General features: G+C 38.5%; 2 protein-coding genes across 2 annotated transcripts in view; one reads left to right on the top strand and one right to left on the bottom strand.

The window, feature by feature from the left end:
- LOC140501468 (tetraspanin-36-like) overlaps nucleotides 1-21,070 on the bottom strand; it is a 51,588-nt gene that overhangs the window by 4,237 nt on the left and 26,281 nt on the right. The window contains 5 exon segments of the mRNA XM_072605125.1: nucleotides 752-904; nucleotides 2,333-2,428; nucleotides 6,285-6,359; nucleotides 9,950-10,057; nucleotides 10,059-10,142. Of these exon segments, the coding sequence (XP_072461226.1) occupies nucleotides 752-904; nucleotides 2,333-2,428; nucleotides 6,285-6,359; nucleotides 9,950-10,057; nucleotides 10,059-10,142 (516 nt within the window).
- CFAP53 (cilia and flagella associated protein 53) overlaps nucleotides 3,622-21,070 on the top strand; it is a 102,505-nt gene continuing 85,056 nt past the window's right edge. The window contains exons 1-2 of the mRNA XM_072605121.1: nucleotides 3,622-4,422; nucleotides 7,899-8,010. The gene's annotated coding sequence lies outside the window, so the exon portion shown is untranslated. The remainder of the gene's footprint in view (nucleotides 4,423-7,898; nucleotides 8,011-21,070) is intronic.

Genomic DNA, 21,070 nt, shown 5'->3' with positions numbered 1-21,070 from the left:
TAGCCAACTGTATAGTAGTGTAAGTGTCTAACATCATGATATAGTGACATGCATTGGGAAGGAGTCCTATGTACACCATTTCTTCTATGAATATTTCTCTCTTTTAAAAATCTCATAGAATTTATGACCCTTCTGTTGGAACAGGGTACATTCTTGATTTAACCATTCTATAGAGCTTCTTAACACTACAGAAGTTAAAAATTATATGCAATAGTTTGGAGGTAGGTAGGGATAAACTGTATTTTTTCTAATTCCATAAAGGCTTTTATAGCTTTCCTGTTGGGTTCAGAGAATACATATTGAATCCATAACACCAATCCTTTATAATGGCATTTTATTGTTTCCTTATTGATCATTTGCCCACATACAGAAATGGTCAAGTTATACTGTGACTTATAAAATCAGATTCACTAAGAAACAGCAAGGCATAAAAGAAGAGCTGGCCTCATAGTCAGGAAGACCTGAGTTCCAGAGTCAGATCCCTGAAACCTACTGACCTATGACAAAGGGCAAGTCATTTAATCTCTCCATGCCTAAGCAACTTTCCAGGACTATAGGTTACCAAACTGTTGCCAATATGCACTGATATAAAGACTTTCTTCAAAAGGAAATTTCCTATACCAGAGAAATTACAGGTCTGGTACAACCTACTAACCCATGCTTCCCCCTGCAAAATCAGGTATATCACTACCTCAGGAAAAAGCTAGAATAACAGAAATATCCTTTATGGATTCTTCAAGGTGAGCCTTACCACTGTATTCAGTTCTTGAGGCTCACTGAGGAGTCCACTGCAATTCTTAAATTCTTGTCTGCAGCAACTTTGTGGAACACTGTTGTTTCCAGTGCGGTTGAACCAATCTCTATTAATCCAATCAGTGTAGTTCTTAACACCACAGCATTGAAACTAAAATAGAATGAAAAGCAGTTAATTTTCCTTAGAAATGTACCTTCAAATAATTTTTAAAAGCAAACCCCAAAATTTTAATTTTAAAATCAAATTTCCTACATCTGAGATAATTAATAAATTACTTTTTTGGAAGGAAGGGAGAAGGGACCTGGATTTGTAGGAAACTTCCTCTATCAATGCAGGTTAGCAAGTGTTCTGCCAATTAATAATCTCAAGAGGGTTGTTTGGGGCATCAAAATGTTAAGCTACTTGCCCAGGGTTGCAGATCCAGTGTGTCAGAGGTGAGATTCTAGGTTTTCCTGACTCTAAGGCCCATTTATCTACTAGCGAAGCTTCCTCTCTAGTTAAATAAGAATGTCTGTTTTTACATATGGGTATATATACATGCCATTAAAAACATGAGAAAATAGAGAAATAAATTACCTAAGATTCTCAAATGGGACAGAAGTGGAATCAATATGAACAACTGTAGCGAATCATGAAGACATCAGAATTATCCGAATTAGATAAACTGGTGGACACTTAAAAGAAGCATTTTAAGTGACCCAGAGAATACCCTGAGACTCTATTAATTCTCTGGATGACTGAAAATTTACCTGGTGGTGCTTATTTGTTGAAATATGTCAAATTGAGACCAATATACAGAAGAGTGAACAAAACACATTATTCAGAAATCAGATGAAGTCAGGGGCAAAATTCTTGGGAACTAGTTTGTGTTGGTGTTTTACGTGCTGTGGGTAGTATCAAATCTGAACATCAACACTTTACAAAGCATGGGCTCTTGGAAATGAAACTTACAGAGGAAGAGTCCTGAGGGTTTAAAGGTAGGAGCTATATTCTTCACAGCATTTCACATAGTGATTAAGTATGGAAATGATCAACAAATAACTGTTGATAGAAAAAAAAATCCAACTACTGTGAGGCCTAGAGATGTCTCTGGATCCTAGAATGTTAGATTTGCTTAAAGAACATGGTCTGGTAGATCCAACCAAAATGGAACGGTACAGGTTCAGAACCAGCCTAGCTAAGTAAGGAGAGACTGGGATCATGAGAGGGTTGACCAACAAATGATGAGTATTTTCAGGCACAGCAATTCAGAAAGACTGTCTACTAGTAAACAGAGAGCCTGAAATTTTCACCAGCAGAGGGATGAAGCCAGAGATCCTTGAAAAACATACTAAAGCAAGATTTAGTCAGTCAGTTTTTATTCATTTGCAAAGTAAAAAGACAGTAAACATTTCAAAAACTTTATATTAGTATAATTTTCATAATCTTTTGGTAGGAACCACATGTTTTTCTTAGTGCAGATTTAAACTATTAATAGCTGAAAATGACACTAACTCTTAAGACATCCCATATACTTTATAAGATAGATTAAAAATAGATTAGTCAATTTTTATTATTAATTACCTATGAGTTACATACCTGAGATTGCCAGAAATCCACCATCTCTGTCTCTGGCTTTTCTTTACCATATATTTCAAAGAATTCCTCCATAGTCTCTTGTACCTCTGCCACTACCTGAAATTTAAAATATGTGTGTTTATATTTGTATGTATACATACATATATATATATATGTGGATATATATCTGCTTCTATGTAGATAAATATACACATGTACCTATATGGACAAACAAAAATATTTCTATGTTCTTTTTACAAAATAACCCTTGTTTAGTTACATAACATCATAAAGTAGCCTCTCAAGACCCAAATTAGGAAAAAGTTAAGTAATTCTTACAATAAAATTTAGGGGTCATGTCAATATTTAAGAGGTAAAATCTCTCCCCCATCCCTAACAGGATTATTATGTATGTACTTAAATCTTATCTTCATCAGTTAGCACACACTCTAATATGGTGCCTTGTAAAGCATTTTATAGTTTCCTAGGATTTAAGAGAACCTTGGAAACCCATCAATGAGAAAATTGTAGTACTTGAATAAATCAATTAATAGACATTGATTAAGCACCTACTATGTATCAGGCATTGTGCTAATCACCAGGGACCCAAAAAGAGGCAAAAAACAGACCCTGTCCTCAAGGAGTTCGTGATCCAATGGGGGAGACAAGTATACAATTATGTAGAAGTAAACTACTTACAGGATAAATAGAGAGTAATTAACAGAAGGAATGCACTGGGATGGAGAGGAGGAGTTAGGGAATGCTACCAATAAAAGAAGGAATTTTAGTTGGGAATTACAGAAAGCCAGGGCTATCAGCAAGCAGAGCAGAAAAGGGAGAACATTCTAGGCTCGAGGGACAGTGGGAGAAAAAATGCCTGGAGATGGGAGTATTTTGTTTGTGGAATGGTCAGGAGACCAGTGTCACTGGATGGAAGAGTATGCATTGAAGAATAAGATGTAAAAAGGCTAGAAAAGTGGTGAGAGGGAGTTAGGTTATAATGGACCTTGAAAGCCTAGTAGAACATTTTGTATTTGATCCTGGAGGCGATGGAAATGCACTGGAATTTACCAAGTGGGGTATGTGTGTGACATGATCATACCTGCATTTTAGGAAAATCAATTTAGTGGCGGAACGGAGGATGGACTGGAAAGAAGAGAGACTAGAGGCAGGTAGACACTCCCCCCCACCACACACACCCCAAAGCAGGTTATGGCAATAGTACAGGTGTGAGGTAACAAAGGCCTGCATTAGAGTGTTGGCAATGTCAGAGGAAAGAGAAGGACCTATATTCCAGAGATGTTACAATGGTGAAATCAACAGGCCTGGGCAACAGCTTGGATATGTGGGGGTGGGGGTGGGTTGTGAACCTAAGGAACTGGAAAAATGATGTTGTCCTGTATTGTAATAGGGAGGTAGAGTGGGAAGTGGGGAAGAATTTAAGGGGGAAAATAACGAGTTCAGTTTTGAACATGTTGAGTTTAAGATGTTTACTGGACATCCAGATGGAGACACCTAAAAGGCAGTTGGAGATGTGAGATTGAAGGTCAGCAGAGAGTTTTGGTCAGGATAGGTAGTTTTGAGAGTTATCGGCATAGAGATGGTAAGTAGATCCATGAGATCGCCAAGAGGAGTAAGATAGAGGGAGAAGAGAAGAGGACTCAAGACAGAACAATTAGAGGATGTGATCTGGAAGAGGATCTGGTAAAGGAGAGAGAGGAGCAGTCAGAGAGGTAGGAGGAGAACCACGAGAGAGAAGAGAGACCGAAGAAGGAAAGAGTGATCAACAAGATCAAAGGCTGTAGAGAGGCCAAGGAGGATGAGGACTGAAAAAAGGGTATTGGATTTGGATGGAATGTCATGGAATATTATAGTACCAAAGGAAATTATTAATATGAAGAATTCAGAGGAACACAGGAAGACATACTGATTGCAAAGTGAAGTAAGCAAAAATAGGGGAAAAAAACATGCAAAATGACTACAACAGTCTAAACAGAACAATTCAACAACGAAAGAAACGGAACATTAATCTTATAATCCTCAAGAAACTTGACCTGGGAGAAGACCTGGCAAAATGTACCCTACTTTCTTCTTTGGAAAGACAGGGGCCTGTAAGTATAGAATATTGCATAGTCTGTCAGATTCCGTTGACTTGTATTAATTGGTTTTTGTTGTTGTTCAGTCATATCCAGCTTCTCCTGAACCTGTGGACCATGTGGTTCATGAGTTTTTCCAGGAAAAAATACTGGAGTGGTTTACTATTTCCTTCTCCAATGGATTGAGAGAAACAGAGGTTAAGTGACTTGCCCAGGGGCACACCACTAATAAGTATCTGAAACTGGATTTGAACTAAAGTCTTTCTGACTCCAGGTCCAGTGCTCTATCCACTGAGCAACGTAGCTGGTTGGTTTTTCTAGACTGATTTTTTTCCTCCTTCCTTCAAAAAATCTTTATTGTAAAGGATGATTGGCTCACAGGGTAAGGGAAAGAGGAAAGGAAAAATATATTCAGAAATGAAGATGATATAAAAATGAGAGGTCTATAAAAATTTTTTTTAAATAAATAGATAAAAGAGCTGTAACTAATAATTCTGCAATTCAGGGCTAGCAGCACTAAAGTCCTCAGATCAATGGGAATAAGTGGGAGGAGGCAAGAAAGAGACCTTAGAACATTGAACTTTGAGAAGGAGAGGCAAAAATCCTAGGATACTGTGAGATCATTGATAGAAGGCCATTGCCTACAGAGAAAGAGAAACTGGATCATGGAAGAGCTAGGGAAGGGCAGATCCAGTGTGCTGCCCTCAGGAGGAGGTAGGCTATCTGATAGCTTCCTAGTTTGGTAAGTCTTGTTAACTAGTTTTAATGATGTAAAGGAATGAAAGTGCTGTTAGAATATAAACATAACATTTTCCAATTACATATTCTTTAAAAACCATCACTTAAAATGTTTATATTATCTAAATTCCTATGCTCTGGCACAAAGCCCAAAATGCTCAACTCCAGATTTGACTGCATATACAGCTAAGATGACCCATGGTTTTTGTCTCTTGACCTTCTCTCAGGTTTTTTTTCTCATCCCCCACTCCCCCTCCCTGACTTACCTCTAAATATGTGATATAATAACAAGAGGGGGAATAGTTTCTTTTTGAAATTCACAGCTAAAAAAACCAATGAGACCTATAGAGAGAGGTATGTACCAGGCCATGTTCAAAGGAAAATATGGGTATGTAAAGTTCTTTTAGGGCTAAAATTTAGTCCTGGCTAGTCAGAGATAAGGAAAGGTATTGAAAAGCTGAGAAATTGTGGGTGGTAAAGATACTAATTCTCAAATACAGGGGGTAAACTATGAACTTTCTGAGAAGAAAGACTGATTTTTGTCTTGATATAACCAGAACCTGGCAAAGTGCCTGAACACTGGGTAGTAGATAAATGCTTCTCCAATTAAACTGAAGAATAGATATGCCACTGAAAGGTTCACATTTAGTGATTCAGAGGAAAACGCTGGACTTGTAAGCCTATATCTGCTTACTTTTCATCAGTTATTTGTTTTTTTCTGCTGAGCACTCAGTGCTACTACCTCATTCACCAGCCAGTCATTTGGAAGCAGCCTCCAGGTGCCTTGACATGGGGGGTGCTAAGGACACTTACCAAATATTCCAAGAGCACAAAGGAGAACATTGCAATTGTTTAGTCACTTTTCAGTGGTGTCCAACTCTTTGGGACCCCTTTTGGGATTTTCTTGGCAAAGATACTGGAGTGTTGGCCATTTCCTTCTCCAGCTCATTTTACAGATGAGGAGACTGAGGCAAACAGGGTTAAGGGGCTTGCCTAGGGTCACAGCTAGTAAGTGTGTGAGACTGGATTTGGAATCAGGTCCTTCTGACTCTAGGCCTGGTGCTCTATCCACTGCACCACCTACCTGCATCAAGTCTTCATCTATAATAGGTACTCAATTATATTAGCTTTTTACTCACCTTCTCTCGATAAATGAATCCCAAAACAAAAGCTGCTGCTTCTGTGATGAACATCAGCAAAAGGATGGCCAGGAACTAAGAGTGAAAAGAGATCACTTGTTAGTATTTTGGAATGTAAAAAAACTAACGGTGTCTTTCACAAAAACCTAGATTTAGACATTATTCTTGTCTTTCCAAGTTGGGCGTTGTTTCTCCACATAGGCAAGATGGTAAGTACTCTTTATATCATAGAGCCATAAAGCATGTAGGGAAAGAACAATTTCAGGAAAGTTCCCACATTAACTAAAAAAGTACATGGACAATGTGGACCCAATTATTTCAAACTGGATACAATATAAAGAGATTGTTGAGTAAGAGTTGACAATCTGATTCACCAAACTGGGAAGAGGGAAAAAGCCTTCCTGACACTTTTTGACACCTGTGTTCTGCCTTCAGCTTTCCCATAATAGTAACTGAGCCCTATGGAGAAAGCACAGCCCAAGCAGCTTCCATGTGCAGCCCAAAGATCAGGGATGTTCACCAGCTGTGCAGCCTACAAACCACAAGGAAAAGATTAAAAGTTCTGGATGGCCAAATGTCCCATGGCCAAGACTGGAAATAGGCAAGCACAAGGAAGATTTATTGTTGGGGGAACTCTATCAGTTTTTACATCACTGTTTTGATGCTAGTTTCTCCCACAAGATGTTTCTATCATCTTAGGACCCCCTTAACTCGGCTAAGGTTTCTGATGGCTTTAATGGAAAGAGTCCCCTTTTGTTCCATTACAGATGTCTATCTCCCCCCTCATTTGTAATAAAATTCTGATGTGGAAATTTGGGTCCATGACAATTAATGAGTGAGTGAAATTTGACAAAATTTCCATTCTTTTAAATAGATAGATAGATAGATAGATAGCCTCACCAGTTAAAAATCTAAATAAATCTTAAACTTTAAATTTGCTGAACTTCTTTGTTAAAAGGGATAGTGATGTAAAAATAAACCAAAGAAATCTGAAAGACCATTCATACTGGTACACAGAAATCAAAAGAAAAAGTGCCAATTCTATTTTTTTGCTATCTCCCCTTTCTTGACCTTACATCTTCTGCTCCCTCCAAGTCATCTCCCTCTACAGCTGAAAGTGATCTCTCTCATTTTGTCTGGACCTATCTTTTGAACTTATATTACTATTCCTTTTATCATAATTATCTGTGTTTGTATTTCCCCCATTCCACCGCAGAGTGGAAGAGTTTTAGAAGCAAGTTCTATTTTGTCTATGTTCATATCCTCAGTGCATGATGATAGTTAATGTTTCTCAAATTGAACATACATGTGTGTGAGAGAGGATGACAGGGAAAGAAGAGAAGGGGGAAGGGAGGGAAAGAAAAGTAGAAGGGAAAGGAAGGAAGACAATACATAATTATGACTTGTCTGTGTCTAATGATTGTTTACACCTGGATAGGACCTTTATACAAATCCAAGGAAAGATCTTTGCTCTCTGATGTTTTAAGGTGAGTGCCTAGAAATGAACATTTAAGTTCCAATTCAGGCAGAATATGAGATTAATAAGACTCCAAATAGTTGTTGCCAAATATTCATAACTCCTGACTCTTTGTATTGGTGCATCCTTCATTTTAGAATCAAACTGTGCTTCAGATGATGGGGGTTAAAGATGTCGTCCTTCCTTCTGTCTTGATATAGTAGCTGATTCTTTTTGGATGTCCTACCTATCTTGCGCCTAAGGAAACAGGTAAGGACCTAAAAAAAGGAACCACAGTCCTTTTTCAGATTGCCTTTTTGCAATCTTAAGAAAGGAGGATGGCAGAAGTTTTATGCTAATTCTTCATTGCTTATCAAAACAGTTGTTGATAAGACCAAGTTCATTCATCTCTGAATCAATAAAATAATTTTGAAGAGAATGGAAGAAAAGAGGGACACAAAAACATAAATAAGCATGTTATTGTTTTAGATTTTTTGGAGGCAATGGGGTTGCCTAGGGTTCACATAGCTAGTAAGTGTCTGAGGCCAGACTGAACTCAAGTCTTCTGACTCCAGGGCCAGTGCTCTATCTAGTGCACCACCTAGCTGCCCTAAGTATATTATGGTTAAAGGGGGCCACAAAATCACAATTTCTCTCCACTCATTTGACTGTGTTTAACTTCCATTACCTATAATCCAGCTTAGTCCCTCATGTTAGATCACAAAGCGTCATCATTTTTTTCCTTAATTAGGTTGGAATTTGCTTTTGTTAAATTTCAGAAGTAATAAGAAGCGGAAAATACCAACTAAGCAAAAATTGCCTTTTGTTTTTGAAAACCTTCTTGATAAGGGCACAGACCAGAAGTGCCCTGTTAATGAAGATGTTTGCCAGAAATCATCTGCAAATAAAAAGTTGCCATTGTTGATGTCTACATTCTGAAAAATAGCTTCTTTCCTGGAAAACTGTTGGCAAAAATATGGCTAAAATATTATCTTACAAAGGGCATTTTCTGTTTTAAGGACTATGGGATGACATTTCTTTTATGAGCTTCCAGGTTAGAGGGTGAATGTGGTTGGTGTTGCACCTTCATTTTGGGCACACTTCTTGGTGTGACTTTGTGAGTTTGGAAAACCTCCTGACAATGAAACCTGGAGAAACCAGAATGCTTAGGGAAAGAGATGTGTTATGAATGTAAGGTTAACAGAAAGTTAACCAGAAACTTGATTTTGTTTAAATTCTTAAGCTTTTCTTGTTAAAAATTAAAAAAAAAACCTTTTCCTAAAATAAATAAGTTCAATTTTCTGCCTTAGGTGACTGACTCTAGTATATGTAGTTGAATTATTTTTTGATGACTGAGAATTAGATGTTATTGTTTTGGGTTTTTTGGAGGCAGATGGCAGTCACTGTGACTCAAAAATATCACTCATTTATGGAAATGCTTGTTTCATTCTATAAATTAAAATAAAATAAATTTTAAAAAATAAATATGACATGACTCTTTAGACCTATAGATACAGAAGGTATATGGACTGGATGTATACTAACTCTGTAACAAAAACACTACAACTCTTACAGAGTTGGAATAGGGTTTTTTGGCGGGGATGGTAGGGGTTGGTCATGTGTATCTCTTTCAAATTATTGAAAATGCTGAGTATTTAAAAGTTTGATAAATTTTGTTCATTTAATCCAGGTTTTATTATGTCTACTTCTCATTTCTCTTTCTTTCTTTCACTAGCCTCCCCCCATGTTCTCCTTTTCAGTACCTTTAAGAATAATTGTCAATCCACCCACATCTCTATCCCTGGCACTTGCTGCCCACTTTCCCTGTTGAGGCCTGTGTCATGGTATCTAGTAGGGTGAAGAAGTCTGGATTCTGCTAGATGAATGTTCTGCACATATGTATTGGGAAGGACAAGAATCAACCCAAGGGGGTGTTAGAGGCAGGGCAAGGAAGCTGAGTATTAATTTTCAGTGTGAGCATTTACACTTTGGTCACCAGTAAAAATGTTGCAGATTAGGGCTTGATTTATTGTTTTGTTAATTGTCTAGACTTAGAAAGTGATGGAGAAAGTGTTGATAACAGAGAATTAAATTTAAAACTGTGTCCTGTATACATTCTCCACCTCTCCCAAGCTGGTTGTTAAACATTTAACAGGATGCTTCTAAGTCAGGCCCAGAGTCTCTGGAAAGGAAATCAACAAATACTTACAAATCGCAGGCCAATTTGAGATTCTTTGATCGTGACAAAGCAACCAGTCACTCCAAGAAAAAGCATCACACCAGCAACTATTATGATAATGATGGCAGGCAACAAGATCTTGTTCATCCCTGAAGAAGGCGTCAAAGTCCTCATAGGATGAGATGAAACGTCCTCCCACAAATCCAAGGGTGGCTCCTGCAGCCTGAAATGCATGACAGTTATTTTCCCCACTTAACCAAATGCTGCTAAAATAAAACCATGGAGATAAAACATACCTCCCTCTTCAGAGGGAAAGGTTAAAGGAATTATAATTGCAGAATGTGGCTTTTGGTACCATCAGATGCAGTCACTGCGTCGGCTGGTTTGGATTTATTGTTGGGTCTTTTCCCCCATTACAAGTGGGAGTTCATTTGGGAAGGGTTTATGTGAATAAGTGACCATGATGTTAAAACAAAATATATCACTAGAAACATCTTTTCCTTCTCCCCATTTAGTCATGGATGACAAACATTTAAACTGAGTCCAAAAATGTGACCTCAATGTCACATTTTCAAACTTGAGGCATTGATGCTTTGTTCTTTCCTATCCTTACTGATTAGTATACAAATATATTCTCTTGCCTATGTCTCCTCCAGAGGTAGAAATCAAGAATTAAAAAAAAAAAAAACTAAACTAACTCTTTTTAGGCACATAAAATGGTGACTCCGAGAAATCATTTATCCCAGAGAGAATAAAACTTAAAAATACCGGGGGTGTTCTCCCTAAATGCACTGGCTGCTCACAGGCCCAGTCCCAATACTGATTGGCAGGGAAGCTTTGACCTGCTCAATTTCCAACCTAGACCAAGTAGCCCTAACTTTGGGATTCTTATGGTCCCCCCCACTTCAGGGTGGGGAACCATATGGGTGTTGCTGGATGTAGCGAGGGCACTGTACCTGGCTTAGCCCACTACAGTTTAGAACTCCTGAGCTCAAGGAATCTGCCAAATTCAGCCTTTTAGTGGCAGGGATTACAAGATGCACACTACCACACCTGGCTAAGAGTGCCTATAGGGCTCAAAAGAAAGTAATCCACCCTTTCCTTAAAAACCATCAGGGAAGTAAATGCTGCAATCCCATAAGGTGTATTGCAAATCTACAGTATAGTGACTCGTAGATGATTATAATGGAAAGAATGCTGGACTAAGGGACAGAAGAAAGACTTCGATAGGACTCCTACCTGCCTTGACCAACAGCTTTTTGGTCAGGGACATATCACTTAGCTATTCTGAGTCTCATCTGCTTTGTGTGTGTATAATAGGAATAATCATACTTGTGTTGGCTACCTCAACATGGTTGTAGAAAATGGTCTGAAGCCATTAAAATGGGAATGGGAATTAAGATTCTATAGCTAGGAAGTTCCCCTAATGTTCAACCTCCATCTCTTCTTCTATGAAAAGTCTACCTTCCTCTTATTTCTTTTTTGGGGAGGAGAGGGAAGAGGAGGGCAGGGACATAAGCCATCCTTGCATGTTTCTCAAAATCACATAATTCCACTTTTCTCTTTACAACTAAATCCCTTCCTTTTCACTTTTACTCAAAATGTTGGGAGGTGGTAGAATATAGGAAAAGTGGAAAGTGACTTTGTGAAGGCATTCAATCTATCAAGAAACATTTGTTAAGTGTCTACTATGTGACCTGCAGACACTCTGCTAAGCACTGGGGATACAAAAAGAAGCAAAATACAGCCCATGCCTGACCTCAAGGAGCTTACAGTCTAACTGGGGGAGACAACATTCATACAAATACATGCAAAGCAAACTAGTACAGGATAAATAGAAAATAATGAAAGTACAGCACTGGAGGAGCAGCTAGGTAGTATAGTGGTTAGAGTGCTGGACCTGGAATAAGTAAGATTTTATCTCCTTGAGTTCAAATCACACTTTCTAGCTGTGTGACCCTCTGCAAATCGCTTTTCTGTCCTTGCCAAGAAAACCCCAAATGGGTCTCATGAAGAGCCAAATGTGACTGAACAATGATAAAGCATTGGAATTGAGAGGTTAAGGAAGGTCCTATAGAAGGTGGGATTTTAATTGGACTTAAAGGAAGCCAAGCAGGTCAGTAGTCAAGTGGAGAAGGGAGGGCATTTGAAGCACAGGGAGAATACCTGGAGCCCAGACATGGAATATTTTGTTTATGAAGCAACTGGGAGGCCAGTGTCTAGACTGAAGAGTGGCTATTGGAGAGTAAGGTGTAAGGAGGATGGAAAGGAAAGAGGAAGTTAGGTAAGTAAAGGACTTCATTGCTGGCTTCAGAGGTGTGCTCTGGTGGGAGGCTAGGGGGTGAAAAAGCAGTGACTGAGGTCACCTGGGGTAACCAGGTACTATCCCTGACTACCTATTCAAATAATCACCTATTTAGATAATCACTTGAAATCAAGTAGAAAGAGAACAGGAAATTGAGATTTAATTTGTATTAGGTCAGTGACTCAGTTCCTCATGAGTCTCCATTTTTCACCACAAAGAAACCATTGATTTTGCTCCTAACATTTCAAGTTGACTATCTCTAGTTAGTTCTATTTATCATAATAATTGGTATTTACATGGAGTTTAAGATTTGCGAGGTGCTGTACAAATATTATCTCATTTTATCACCTATCTTCACAACAACTCTATGAGGTAGATGATATTATCATTCCTCTTTTATAGATGAAGAATGTGAGACAGACAAAAATTAAATGACTTGCCCCGGGTCACAAAGCGAGTAAGAGAACTCAGGTTCCCCCTGATTTCAGGTCCAATGTTCTACTCACTATACCACCTATCTGCCTTTATTTACTCAAAGATCTACTAGGTTCTCATTAATGAATGGTAAACTTAGGTGCTATATAGTAAAACAATGATTAATACTCTTAGAGCTACATATTTATAATGAATGAATGGTGTAGCCCTTTTCTCTGAGTATACCTTGATATATACATTAAAAATAAAACAAAAACCCCACAGCACCTATGGAATCAACTATATAGTAATAGAGTTGAAAGAACAGATGATTAGTAGATGGGAGAATTAGGCTCAAATCCCAGCTCTTGGGCATAGTATGAATTGACACACGGTGAAGTGAGAGGAACCAGGAAAATGATTTATACAAGAACAGCAGAATAGCATTGTAAAGAGAAATAGCTCTGAAAGGTTTCAGAACCGTGATCAAAACAGTGATCCATTATGTTTCCAGACAACATAAGGAATCATCCAGAATCAACCCAGAATCACACTGAAGCGTGTTACCCACCTTCTGATAGATAGAAGATATATATACACGTATATATATATATACGTATATATATATATATACAGAAAGGGATATACATTTTTGGACACAACCACTATATTCATTTTGCTTGTTTGTTGCAAGGGGGAGTGTGTGTGTGTGTGTGTGTGTGTGTGTGTGTGTGTGTGTGGTGTCCTTTCTCAGTTAACTAGAGGGGAGATATCAAAAGAAGAGAGGAGGTTAGTAGCAATAATGATGTCTCCCAAAAGAGGACCATTGAAACATTTTTTTAAATTCCAGGGGAGAAAAGAAAGAAACTAAGAAAGAAGCAGACAGGAAAGAGAGTTTTGTAAATAATTTGTAGAATTTATTATATACATTTTTAAAAAGCAAGTCTGTGAAATGCACATTCTTAGTTTCACACAGAACCCTCTTTCTGGTTTGTTCTGTGTGTAGAAATGGTCTTTTGGTAGGGAAAGTATTTAAGTTAAGAATAGAAGGTAATTTTTTAAAAATCCCAACCCTGTTTATTGTTTTTGTTTCCATGAGCAAGACATGGCTTTCTCTCTCTTCCCCTTACTTGAAATGATTTCCTATAAAAACAAAGAGGTTGGACTAATGGTCTCTAACATCCCTTCTGGCTCTAGATCCTGGATGACATAATTAGATATCTACCTATGGGCCTAAGTGGTGAGTTTCCCAATTGGGCAAAGACCAACTCCAACATAACAGATTCAAATCCTGCCTCTGGTACTTACCAGTTGTGAGATCATGTCATTAGAGTCAATTAACTCTGGGCCTCAGTTTTCTCCTGTGTAAAATGAAGGGTTTGATCTCAATGAGGAGCAGTTGGGTGTTTCCATGGTTAGAGTGCTGGGTCTGGCATTAGGAAGACTAGTTCACAACTGTGCTCACTGAGGCAAGTCACTTAACCTCTGCCTCAGTTTATTCAACTGTGAAATGGGGATATCACAGTAGTTCCTCCTCCCAGGGTTATGAGGCTCAGTTGAGATAAGATTTGTACAAGTGTTTAGCACAGTGCCTGGCCCATAATTGGTGCTATCTATATAAATGCTTAGTTTCTTCTCCTTTCCCCTAAGGACCTCCAGAAGTCCTTCCAACTTTAAACTGATGATCCTATGAAGGGCCAGATCTAAGATATTTATAGCTATGTCTCTGCATAATTGCATTTACAGGTATATCTCTGAATAATTATACATAGTTAATAAACTAGACACATGGTTTCTTGTCACTTGTATTTTCAGCAATTCATAGTTTTCTCAGAATAATTGTATGCAATTCATAAGTTAAATTCATATTTTCTTGTATCTGTCACTTGTGTTTTTAGCACGTCAAGGTAATTTATTTGCTTTTTGAGATTTGGAGCTTTACTCCGGAGCTGTGAGGGATCTTACAGTGCATCTATTCCAACACCCTTATTTTTGAGATGAAGAAACTGAAGGCCAGGGAGGTTAACTGACCAGTCCAAAGTCAGTCAGTCAGCATTTTAAAGTAATTACTATGAATCAGACACTGGGTTAAGGACAAGGGAGACAAAGAAACATGTCCCTCTGCCTTCACAGAGCTCACATGGGGACACAACATTCAGACAAGCTGTGTACATATGAAATATTTTCAAAGATGATGGAAGGTAATTTCTCAGGAAAAGCTCTGGGTGGGAGTGGGGCAGGGGTCAAGAATGGGGATGGGAAAAACCTCTCACAGAAGGTGGCATTTGAACTCAGTCTTGAAGAAAGTCAGGGATGCCACAGAAGGAAGAGCATTCCAGACATGGGGGGTGGGGTGTCAGCCATTGAAAAGGCACAGAATCAGGACACAGAGCATCATGTTCCAGGGAAAGTTAGGTGTTGCTGGATAGTAAAGAACATGGAAGAGATTAAAATACAAAGATATTGAAAAGGTAGAAAGGAGCCAGATTACGGAAAGCTTCAAATGTCAAACCAAATTTTATATTGGATCCTGAAAGTAATAGACACTCATTGCTCAGGAGGTTCGGTGAGCAGGGGAGTGACATACTAAGACTTAGGGTTTAAGAAAATCACTTTGGCAGGTGAGTGGAGGATAGATTGGAGGGTGGGAGAATTGGGGCAAAGAGTCTAACCATCAGATGATTTTGATGGTAGAAGCAGCTGGTGGAGAGCTAGCAATTAAAGTCATTCCTTGACTCCACATCCAGTTACTTTTCTATCCCACCACATATCTTGCTATCTAGGTACACATCCTCTGACCCCATCAAAATTACAAGCAGCATCTGTTTTGATAATGACTTTTGTATCTCCTGAACTTAGCAGAGTGCCTGGCAATAAGGTAGGCATTTCATTAGACATAAGATTGTGGGGGCAGGGGTGGAAGGAGAGAAGGACAGAGACAGAAAGAGACAGGGAGACAGAGAGAATGAATTATAAAGATAGGCAGACAGAACATTTGTTTAGTTCTAATGATGTGCTAGGCACTAGGAATACTCAAGGAGCTTACATTCTGATAGGGAAAGATGATGAATAAAGCAGTGCTAGGAAGGAGAGAGGGGGTAGTATGCACTCATTGGCATGGTCCAGAGATGTTTAGGAAGTGAGGTGAAGGCTTGCATTCAATCCAAGTAAGGTAAAAGCCCACCTATCAGAGCCCAGGGTGATTCTAGGTCAGAATCCAGCTTTCCAGAGGGAAGGAGATAGAAACGAAGGTTGACTTGTTGAAGTAAATTATGTATGATGTACCTTTGGTATATCCCCACGAGTATTTGCAGATCATAAACTCACTTGGATAGATTCTGGAGCAAGAAAAATTAAGACATTAGTAGTAGCCACAACTAACCGAAAACAAATGAGAAATAAAGATGCCAAGAGAGATTTCAATGGATCAGGATATAATATTGAGAAAAGATTGATATTTTAAAAAAAATAAGGAGGGATAAGTGGAAGTTTCTAATAGGGATGGGGAGTAGGATGGAGGGAAAGGTTTCTGTTCTCTGAATGAAGTACACTTTTTTATCTCTTCAGACTCTCAGGTATAGTCATACTTTGGGCTTCATGTAACTAGCCTTCTAACATCAGAAGTCCCAGAGGAAATCACTCCAGCTGTCTCCATTTCAGGTTGTCTCAGAAATCAAGCACTCACACCTAAAAGTCCCAAGAGCATTTCCCCCCCACTGTATCTGACTATTCTGGTAGATCTATCGCTCTAAAATTATGGATACTTTTTGGTTAAGGATGCAAAGCCCAGGAAACTTTTGCCAGGTGCAGTCAAAGTGACAAATAAAATTTAAATGCCTAGCAGATAGAAAAATTAGAAGCTTCTGGTACAGAGGAAAATGTGGAAGTAAAATAGAATCTAGAAAATTTGCCCATTCCAAAAGAGATGTAATAATCTTCTTCTCCATGGTTTTGGAAAATTATTGCTTATCATCTCCCACAAATTGGACTTTTCACATATTAAGCACTACCAAATAATTAAGCACACAGAAAGACATTGGAGATTTCTTACTTTCAGAATTGAGAAAGCTAATAACCATGTTTATGCTAGATTTCTAGAAATAGAAATGAAAAATCAAATGAAAGAGAAGGAATCCATTCACAATAGTCAATCCTAAGTTTCAAAAAGAGCCCTAGAGTCAGGAAGGACCTGAGTTCAAATGTGAATTCAGTCACTCACTAGCTGTGTGATCCTGGGCAAGTCCCTTAACCTGGATTGTCCCTATCCCCCAAAACCCTCAGGAAAACATTTTACAATACTTAACCATGCTAACGTATTTTACTTGATTAAGTTAAGGACTTACACTTAACTAACTTAAATATAAGTAACTATGTTATCTGGTGGAACTTATTACTTTCAACACCCAAAATTCAAGACAAATTAATCTTTAGAAAACACCTCTGGATAGAATTCCTTTGCTCGGGAAATTAAAAGACCAAAAGTAACAGTCACTGAAATGAAAATTTAGAACTGGAAAGGTCCCTTTTGAGACTATTGAGTCCACCCCCCTTTACAGTTAAAGAAACTGAGGCAGGGAGATGTTAAAAACTACTTGCTATATAGTCACACAGCTATTAAGTATCTAAAAATTTGAAAGCAGGGTCTTCCTGACTTCCAGTCTTGAATCCTGTCCATTGTGATTATTGTTGTTCAGTGACTTTTAATTACGTCCAACTCTCCCTGAGTTTGGGGGCTTCCTTGAGGTTTTCTTGGCAAAAAGTCCGGAGTGGTTTGCCATTTCCAGGTCATTTTGCAGATGAGGAAGCTGAGGCAAACAGGGTTAAGTTACTTGCCCAGAGTAACACAGCTAGGACATATCTGAGGCCAAATTTGAACTAGGAAGTATCTGAGGCCAGATATGAGTTTAGGCATTCCTGACTCCAAACCCAGTACTCTATCCACTGAACCACCTAGCTGCCTCCCATTGTGGAATACTGCCTTTCAGTAGGAACTTATATTCTAATAGAAAGGGTAAGACAAGTCTACACATGATATAAACTACTCAAATGTGGTATAAGGGCAAGAGGAAGGTTCTTCATGACTTTAGGTTCCACCATGGATGATTTTGGGAAAAATTACACCAGAGACCCACATATGACTCTTTTTTTTTCAAAATAAAGGAAGTTATATACTATTTTGTAGAGAGCTTATTTTATCCACTAATTCCACTTTTCAGATAAGGGAATTCAGGTCTTAGAAAAACAAACTGAAAGCTAAGCTGTAGAGCTCTTCAAATGCTTTTGTTTCATTAATGAAGTTCTCTCTGGTAGCTAATGAAGTAGGAAATAAAAGTAATTTATCCCTTATTCGAACTCAAGAAACATACCCTCCTTTTCAATCATCACAGAGAAGATCATCCCTACATAAATTGTCCTAATTGTCTGTTCCTCCTTTTTCCTTATTAATTATATGTCTCTATTATTAAGATTGGAATGACATCATTAAAGTGGCTCATGATATTGCACTTGCTTTCATGCTCTCTAAAGAACAAATCTGAAGTTAAATTTTAATTAATTCAACAGACATTAAAGGCCTACCAAGTAATGCTAGTGCTAAATTAGGAATATCCCCATTGAAAGTCCCACTTGCCACAATTATACAAATATAGGTTCAAAGGACCAGACTTGATGGAAGAAAACTTCAAGGTCATCTCATCCAAACCTCTCTTTTTGCATTTAGAGAAACTGAGGAGCCAAGACAAAGATAAATCAAAAATAGTCATGGAGAGGGGCTGGTATATCGGGAAAGGATTCTGATATAACAAGGAAGCATGAATAATAGTTATTATTTGGAGGAAGAACTCATCTGTTACACAAAATGAAATACCTTCTTTTCTGACTTTTTCAGCCTTTCAGTTGTAGCTATGAGGAGAAGTGACTTGCCTAAGGTTACACAGGTTTTTCATGGCCAAGACAGGATTTGAATGCAGGTCCTCTCTAAATCTGGGTAGCTAGATGGTACCAAAGTGCATTGAGTGCTAGGCCTGGAGTCAGGCTGATTCATCTTCCTGAGTTCAAATGTGACTTCACTTCCTAGATACTTCCTAGATAATTTGCCTTTTCCAAAAATAGATATGGTAGTCATCTTCTCTATGCTTTAAAAAAAATTATTGCACATCATCTCCCACAAATTGGACTTTTCACATGTTAAGTACTACACAAAATGAGGGAGGTTGAACTCACATAGCAAGACATTGGAGATTTTCTTACTATCAGAATGTAGACTTCCTAAGCTACGTGACCCTGGGCAAATCCACTTAGCCCTGCTAGCCTCAGTTTCCTTATCTGTTCTCAGCTAGAGAAGAAAATTGTAAACCATCCCAGAACCTTGCCAAGAAAGTCCAAATGGGATCACGAAGAGTTGGATAAGACCCAAAAATGACTGGAACAGCAACCATGACCTGTCTAAATCCAATGTTCTCCTCTCTCAAGTAACTCTTCATTTATGAAACTTTCTCCTCTATTGTTTTGTGTGTGTGTGTGTGTGCATGTGTGTGTTTGAGAAACGGACGATGCTCTCTCCTGGTTCTCTTCCTAGATGTCAGACAACACTTTTTCAGTATTTACTATATAACCATCCTTTTCTTCCTGCCTAAATGTGGATATCAGCCCAAGGGTCTGTCCTTAGACCCATTCCTCTTCTTTTTTCTACACTTTCATGAAGATATGTCGTCCACTTTCATTCATTTTGATGATCATGTTAGGCAACTCATATCCAGAGAGTTAATCTTTCTCTGAAATTCTGTTTTCTTATCAAAAACTAACTGACATCTCTAGATGACTATCCTCTATCCCCTCTTGGTACCACAAAGTCAAGATATCCAAAACTCTACCCAGTTTCTCTCTTGAGCCTACTCTTCTTCCAAGTTTTCCTCTCTCTGTTAAGGACACCACCAGTCATCCAGATTTATGAGCTCAGCCATGTTGGACTCCTTTCTCCTTGATTGCTTCCCTCCCACATATCCAATCACACTTTACAAGTCTTGCCCATTTGGCCTCCCCAATGGTTCTCACATCCATTCCTTTTTCTCATAGCTATCATCCTAATTCTTGTCCTTACCTAGTCCCACTCTTCTCATTGAACATCTGAATAGACTCCTAATTGTTCTCACTGCCATATGTCCCTTTTTCTCCAGGATTTGATCTTAGCCAAACAGACAGGAAACAATGGGTTTAGAGATAAAAGGCAGCTTAAAGATCATTTAGTTCAATCTTTTGATTTTAAAGATGAGGAAACTGAAGCCAGGAAAGGGTTTGTGGCTTGCCCAACGTCACTCTGAAGTGAGAGGGTGGATGAAGCAACGTCAGAGGTTCCTGTGAAAGAAAACAAAAACCTCTCTTATTTGTGAAGGAAATACAAGGACTGACTCCAGTTTAGAGTCTGCCTCTAAATTTACCTTTCCTTTTCTCACTCAGTTTCCCTTCATGCAGTCAATTTTCCTGCCAAGCTACACTTCTCACCATCCCCTTTTCTTACCCTATCTTTTCTTATCCCTGTACTTTTTTATAACCAACTCTCACACTTAGAATGGACTCTCAACTCCTTTCCTTCCTCCTTTTCTCTCCCTCCATATCCCTATAATCTCTGCTTATGGAAATACCTCCCCTTCCTTTCAAAATGCAATATTCTAGTACCACCTCCTCTATGGAAACTTCTCTGATTTCTTTAGTTGAAAAAAAAGAATGAATTCTCTTTCCTCAAATTTCTCAGAGCAATTTGTCTGGACATCTTTCGGCAGCTCCTGTTTTGTATTATGTTTATGGTTGCATATGTGTTATCTAACCCTAGTAGATAATTAGCTTCGTAAGATCAAGCAACGTGTTTTATTTTATCTTTTCACTCTCAGTGCCCCCATTTCCACTAACCTTATTTAAACCCTCATCATCCTTCACATCTCTTCCATCTAATCCATCCTTCATAAGCTGCCAAAAGGATCTTGCTGATGCACAGGTATGAACATACCACCTTTTTCCCAGCATTCACTGACTCCCTAGTGCATCTAGGCTAAAATGCAAATACCCTTGTCTGGCATTTAGTGTAATCTACAGTCTGTTCTCAACTGATGTGTCCAGTCATTTCTTGCTGCTTGCTTTCACATAAGATATGTTCTAGCAAAATAGGACTGATAGATATTCTCCATTCTTGTCCTATACTTGCACACTTTTGGTCTTTCTCCCAGACTAGGCCCCATACCCTCTCTCTGTTTCTACCAGTGGAAAGCCTCTTCTTTCAAGGGCCAACTCAGACACCCACTTCCTTCCTCCAGGAAGTCTTTCCCCTTCCCCTCGGTTGATAGTGTTGTCTCCAGATTTGCTTAGAGCACTTTTTCTGGACTTCTTTGCTTTATTCATATTCTGCTTTGTATTGTGTTTATTTGTCTACACATTTTACT

This window comes from Notamacropus eugenii, chromosome 4, assembly GCF_028372415.1.
Source record: "Notamacropus eugenii isolate mMacEug1 chromosome 4, mMacEug1.pri_v2, whole genome shotgun sequence".
Classification (NCBI taxonomy): domain Eukaryota; kingdom Metazoa; phylum Chordata; class Mammalia; order Diprotodontia; family Macropodidae; genus Notamacropus; species Notamacropus eugenii.
Note: the sequence above shows the minus strand (reverse complement) of the source record. Positions and strands in the feature narration are given on the sequence as shown.